Source organism: Mangifera indica, chromosome 13 (genome assembly GCF_011075055.1).
Source record: "Mangifera indica cultivar Alphonso chromosome 13, CATAS_Mindica_2.1, whole genome shotgun sequence".
Classification (NCBI taxonomy): Eukaryota; Viridiplantae; Streptophyta; class Magnoliopsida; order Sapindales; family Anacardiaceae; genus Mangifera; species Mangifera indica.
This window is the reverse complement of record NC_058149.1, coordinates 70,774-77,624: the sequence shown is the minus strand read 5'-3', so window position 1 is coordinate 77,624 and position 6,851 is coordinate 70,774. Positions and strand designations below refer to the sequence as shown.

Here is a 6,851-nt window from a genome sequence, read left to right as displayed (position 1 = left end):
TACATATGATGACACATCCATATTATTGCAAAAACTTAACCCTGTCACTGAGACAAACTCTATTGGGCTAAATCGAACATCAACATCATTTACTTGGAACTATAACTCTCTTCTATGATCTTCACAGTTTATAAGACAAAATAACATCGAGTGCATGAGTATTAAGCTATTCTGATGTTCTTGCATGCTTAAAAAATATTCAAAATATGTTCCTGATAAGGCCATTAATTGTTACTATTTTAATCTATAATTCCCTTGTGTTATGTGGAAATCTGATGCAATCTAATAGGATTACTTATCTTTTTGCTTTTAGGAAGCTTTGAGCAATTTTGGAATAAATAGGGCCAAAAAGAGGAAAAACTGGAGCAGATATATTAAACTGGAAATTTCGTAATGCAGACTAGGCGTGGGCACGTGAAAGAAGAGAGCAGAATTCGGAAAGTAGATCTGAACGCCCAGATCAGCTGCAAGAGTCCAAAAAATATTAAGATTTGCTTCCCAGGAAAAGGATAATCACCAGCTGGAAAAGAGGATTAATTGAGCTAAATAAGGAATGATATTTTAGGAAGAAGGATATATATTAAAGATACATATCTTTTCCTTTCTTTTTGGGAAGATATGTATCACTTTGCTTGATTGGATTAGGAGATTAGTTTCAATTTCCAGATTTTAGTAGGAAGACAATATATATACTCTTATTTTTATTTGAGAATGATCAACCATTGTATTGAGAGAATTAGAGAGCAAAACATGTTCTACAGTGGCTGAGTAATTTATCTTGGTTGAAGGGATCTGAAACCATGGAACTACAATGATTGTGAGATTTATTTTTGTTCTTTAATGCATCTTTTAATTATTTGAGTATTGGTTATCTTTCTGAATTATATTTCATGATTATGTTGGTTGATTTCTAAGATGCGCAATTAGTTTATCAATTAATATAATCTATTGCTAGTTTAGGTGCTGAATCCGTAATTGTTCAATCCACCTAATCGAAGTGGCAACTAGGTTTATCGTTTGCTGCGTCAGAAACTTTAAATCCTAGGGAAATAATCAACTGGATTAAATGCAACGTCGTACGTTTGTGTTGTCTTGCTTCGTTGGTCTTTCTAATTCGTAATGCTATTGTTTAATTAAATTCGAGATCGTATCCGAATTATTAATCAATAAGGGTTAATTGGAATACATGTTTTTGGTTAACTAATCGTAAGGAATGACAGGTAAATTTAATACCACAACGAATATTCAATTAATTAATTTGATATTTTGTTTCGATGATCGATCGTAGTTCCGATGGTGGATGTGACCGAAGACCAAGGTTTGTTAAATCAATTTATTCCTTTTAGATTACTTTTCTGAATTTTTATTTATTGTTTTCATTATAATTTGCATTCAGTTCAAAACCCCCTTTTTATTTCTTTGTTTCGATTATTTGTAACGACGTACTAATCAAGGCTCTTCGAGGGATCTATCCCTACTTTCCTTTACTACATTTTTGTTACAGGAATTTAGGATTTAATTTGGGTGTCAACGACAGCACGTACCAGTTCCTCTGAAAATTTTTTTCTGAGTCATATTGAGGCTAGAGCAGATCCTAGTAACTGTGTCTAAGTTCATTTTGATAGTCACATGACCTCAAAATCTAGGTACAATGTGGAACATATACTCACCATCCTGCTCGTTGACAGATAATTTCTAAAATGAATCACATAAAAAACAAATCAGTTTGTGAAAACAATCAATTTAAAAAAAGTTAATCAAAAGTAGACTCAAGAGTAGACTTCTAAAACTCTAGAATTTAAGAGGGACTTCTAAAACTCTAGCAAAATCATCAAAAGTAGACTCAAGAGTCTTTTATATGGAGAGATTTTGTTATGAATCTAACCCTTAATTCATCTAAAACAAAAAATGAAATACAAAAACATAATAAACTAAAAATTATTTCATTAAAAAAAGGTTTACAAGATAAACCGAATAATTTGAAGAGTTAGAGACCTCTCATTTTAGACAATTCGAGGAGTCTAGAGCCTCCCATTTTCCAGTTATTCAAGGCAACGGAGACCTTCCACAATCAACCAAGCTTGATAGCCAAAATACAAAACCCTAAAAATATTTCTTCTCGCCACCTTTTGAAACTTACATCCTATTTATAATAAAAACAACCCAATAGATTAAGGACAAGTGTCCCAATCTTAAGAGATTCATAGACACCTTTTAAACTTGGAAGAAGAACATTTGCTTTTTATTCTGTTTGGTAGGACGCTTAAAGTAATTCTCATACTTATTTGACAATAGTTGCATTACCCTTCTCAAACCTGCATCATAAAAGGGCATTATGATCACTTTTTTGTTTTCCTTTTTGCATCCTTCTAAGTTATCCATTGTACATAGGATAGAATCATTCCATCTGTTGTATTTGGAATCGAGTGATTGTACAGTTCTTATGATTTTTCCTTACAAGTGTTCAGTGAATTAAGCAGTGTCTCCATCTGCTTAATCTAATGATCATACTTATTTTGTTTATGAGAACATAAAGAGAAACTGTCTTGCTAGATCTTTGAGATCTTTGTAACTCTAATAATAATTTGTTTGGGAAAAGCAAGAATAATTTTGGAAGATTAAGAATTGATAACTGTTTGAAAGAGGAAATCTACTAATCACCCCAGGTTTGTTCAAAATGGCTAGTGGTTGCCCCTTTATATAAGACTCAAGGAGTCTTCTGCAAGCTACTCGTAACTCTATCATAAAACTAAACCTATCATTTTTCTATTTACCATATTACTTATTAATTTAAATGTGACAACTCTCTCCATAAATGAGATATTTTACATCGATAATTCTAGACAACACAATATGAGCTAGTGACAACAAATTAGACTAGTAACACAGAATTCAGTGTGTGACAAACAATCCAATTTTGCATGGGCTCAAAATGTGGAAGAAACAAACTGATATTCTAAGTGTCATGTTCTCTCTTGACATATATTGAAGTACCACCAATGGGTGCGTTCAATATGATTGCACTTCTAAGCTAGGCAGCAACGTGCCTCTTAAAATGCAACTGTTTCTGCCCCTGCTTAATGTTCTTCTTGCATATTTCACATTAAGACCTAAAAAAACTCATTTCAATTTGCTTTATGCATAATATCCCGTTTTCTCATACACTTCTAAGCTAGGCAGCAATTTGAGATATCATTAGATTGTAGGTGGAATGCACGGCTCAATATTGCTTCCAATTAGAAAAGTTTAAAACTTATAGCTTTCTCAAGTTCATCTTGATGGTTAGTAATTTTTTGTTAATTACCATCTATTTGTCTTATACCTCTATATCATTCTATGCATTGACCTTTCTCAATTATTTCAAAAGAAAGATTTGTTGTGCTTTTATTTATACTGTTTAGTCAAATGTTAATCTCATAATTGCTATATTTTGTTTGTTCATATAATCAAATACCACATATAGTATCTTTTGTTTTAGTGGAAGGATAATTTATATACTATTATGAGAACACTACTACTACGTGTACAAATTTGTGATCCTAACTTCGGATTTCAATTAATGTTATGTGATGTGTCTGGATCACATTAGTTATTCTCCTGCTATGAATATAGCATTGTCACGTCATCAAGATTCAAAATTGGGATCCCAACTTTTTGTATGTTGCAATACCCTTTGAGAATTGCATGTGGTAAATTTTAAGTTGGTTCTTGTCAAAGGTGTTCAGGGACAGGAGGTTAGTAGGCAAACTAGCATGCCAGGTTGCCACTGTTGTGATGATTTTGACTCTGCATGAGGTCTGGTGAGCATGTTTTAATCGATAAGATGCGTGCCATGATTGTGAAAACTATGCCATGTTCAATGACTTCAAGAAGTTCTGGTGATTTATGGAATTTGCATGAAAATTGAGTTTTCCTTGATAAAATCATGGTAACGTTTGGTGAAACAGTGTTCCAGAGTCTTTACCTTTTGTTTTCTGCACATCACAATTGACAATCTGATAGAAGGTGAACTCTTCATCGAATAGTTAGCCATTAGAATTTCCATTGTATGAAGGTTAATGAATTGTAGTGAGAATCACCTTGCCGTAGATAACGCTCTCTTCCTTCCCTTTTCACCTACTGTATACACCATGAATCTTCTTATAGCTGAAAAGTGAATCCGGGAGAAGTTATTCGATCTTTTTTAGTGCTTCTGATTCAGACATCTTGGGTTACTTAAAAATTGTTAATCAAGGATGTCTTGGACCTTGAACCACCAGATTGGTAAAAATTAGTCTCTAAAGAAGTATGTGTTTTGAGCATTGGAGATTTGCCATTACATCAGCCACATACCAGAGGGGGGACTGTAATCTTGTACTACAATGAACCTCATTGTGGTGTGCAGTACATGTGAAAAAGCTAAACCCACTATGATTCTATAGAAACATGACATCAATTCATATCATCCTTATCATATTTTAATCACCTTGATATTGTGGGCATTGTCGTGTAGTACACTTGGCTCAATCTCATAGCATGTTGATGAATAGATTGCCAGAAACTTATAGCTCAGCATCAAGTGATACAGCCACTCACTATGAAGCCAAAAATCTCTATCCGTTTTCCTCTCTTAAGTGGAGCATAAGGTAGTACAAATTTCACACACAAAGTTATAGTACTACATCAGAACAAAAGATCTTTCCACTTTCTCTTATAAATTCGCTTTCTGTTTCAACTTCCTTTCTATCTTTACCCTCAAGATGCCATTAACATTTTTCTGGGGTAAAACCACAGAAATTATATTTCCTGGCTGGCCAGGCGAGAGCTTCGGTGGATACATATCAGCCTTAGTTTTAGTATTTGTAATCTCTCTGCTAGTTGAGTGGCTCTCACATGCCCGGTTGGTGAAGTTGAGCAGCAGCAATGTTCTGACTGATGGGCTTTTGCAGACTCTCATGTATGCCATGAGGATTGCTCTGGCTTACCTGGTAATGCTTGCTGTTATGTGTTTGAATATTGGGGTGTTGGTGGCAGCTGTTGCAGGATATTCTGTAGGATTCTTGGTTTTTGGGAGTCAAGTTTTCAGGAAGTTGAGGATAGAACCATACCAGGATTTGTCTGATCTTCCTCCATTGAATTGCTAATCATTGTATATGATATGCTATTAGATATGCAGAGTTTAGTTTACAATTTGTGGTTGTATGTGAAATATAATTGGGGAAAAATATGAAGTGCTATGATATCTCTTGATTTGCTACTATTTTCCTTCCAAAATCAGTGGAAAAATTAAATAATGAAGTTGTTAAGACAGGACGGCACGTGTCCTTCCTCCATTTCAATTGTCCAAAACGAAGAACATGAGCAACAAAAAAGTAAAAGAGAGTGACTTAGCAGAGTTCCAACTGGGACTGGGTCATCTTAGTTTTTGTTAAACTTGGAAAACTTTGCGAATATGGGCAAGTGTTGATCAGGTCAAGATGAAGATGAACGTAAAGAATAAAGTATAATTCAACCCGTAGGAGAAACTCCTAAGACCTTTTATGGCAAACATTTACCTTAAATCTTAAACCTTTAAACCTCAAACACGTGTATATCTTCACATATGTTATTTGAGCATGTGAAAATATAGGACTGGTTAAATAGATTGTGATGTTTTAAATTGTTAAGTTGACAGTAAATAAGTCTATTGGGTAAGAAATACCCAAGAGAATCAAAAAGAAAGTTTATGGTAAGTAGTAATATGAATAAGATGATCCTGTTTCACTTCTTAATATTGCCCCCTTGTTTTATACTCTATTGTATTAGGATTAGGATACAATTTTGTATAATGTCAAAATCAAGAACAATAATGGTCTCAGGAATTGAATTATGTTCAGTTTTTAAACATATATAAACACTAGCCAAATAAAAATTCGAATATGTAAACTGGTGTGAATGTGAACATGAAATATCACCTTTCTATCCAAAAGATTCATTAATCTTAATTCATATGAACACAAAAAAGGAATAATAACCCAATCGCCGAAGTCCAAAGCACCAAAGGAGATGTTTTAAGAACAGAGGAGCTGGATGCTCTACCCTTGTTGTCCCTAGGACGAAGCAAATCTCCACCACCATATACTCCCTTGTCCGCTTTCTTCATCTGATAAAAAACTTCATGCACTCCTTTCGGCTTTGTTTTCATAACTTTTCCCCCAAACCCACCTACACAAAGAGAATTATTATACATATGTTGTTAGGATTTACTGATTAATTAACACAAAAGTAAGTAGTTGAGGTATTAAGTGATGCGATGGATATATATACCAGCTGGCTTTGAGGTCAAAGTGGCTTCAGAAGAAGAATATGGAAGCGCTTTAGAGCAAATCAAAATGAAGAAAAGCCATGCAAATAATAATCTCTTCATGCTGAGTGTTGCATGTTTGTTAAGTAAGTAAGTAGTTGGCTTTCATTTTCAATATTTATAGGGTGACTTTAATTTTGATTGAGGCTTTGATTCATTAGTGATCTGAGAATATAATTAAGATGATTAATTATGGCATCAAATCTCATCATGTTTGTATTTGAATAAGAATTAATCCAAAGAGGAATTAAAGTCCAATGTCGGCCAACTATGCAATATTCTTTCTTATTTGTTAAGAAAAGTTTATACCTTTCTTGCGGTGAAAAACGCTGGAAAAGATAATTAGAGAAAAAATACAGAATACTATGAGGAGACTTTTCATTTTTTAATTTTTTCCTGAGAATCGATTCAGCGGGCTTTTGCTTTTATGAATTTTGCGTAATTCTTAAAAGTTGAAAGGAGATCTAGCTTTTCAGTAACTTCTTCAATACTTTATTTATGAATCTTACATTTGATAGTTAGTTAAATA

The 6,851-nt window shown here is 33.6% G+C and overlaps 1 protein-coding gene and 1 long non-coding RNA gene across 2 annotated transcripts; one reads left to right on the top strand and one right to left on the bottom strand.

Annotated features, from left to right (window-relative positions):
* Window positions 1–4,739: 4,739 nt before the first annotated feature.
* Window positions 4,740–5,123, top strand: LOC123194897 (copper transporter 6-like). The gene has a single exon (XM_044608400.1). It carries the CDS (start codon window positions 4,740–4,742, stop codon window positions 5,121–5,123), a length of 384 nt encoding a protein of 127 aa, XP_044464335.1.
* Window positions 5,124–5,818: 695 nt separating this feature from the next.
* LOC123195334 lies at window positions 5,819–6,463 on the bottom strand. Its single transcript, XR_006497425.1, has 2 exons — window positions 6,286–6,463; window positions 5,819–6,183 (listed from the first exon to the last, which is right to left on the bottom strand). It is a non-coding gene; the product is annotated as an uncharacterized LOC123195334 (long non-coding RNA).
* Between the last annotated feature and the right edge of the window lie 388 nt (window positions 6,464–6,851).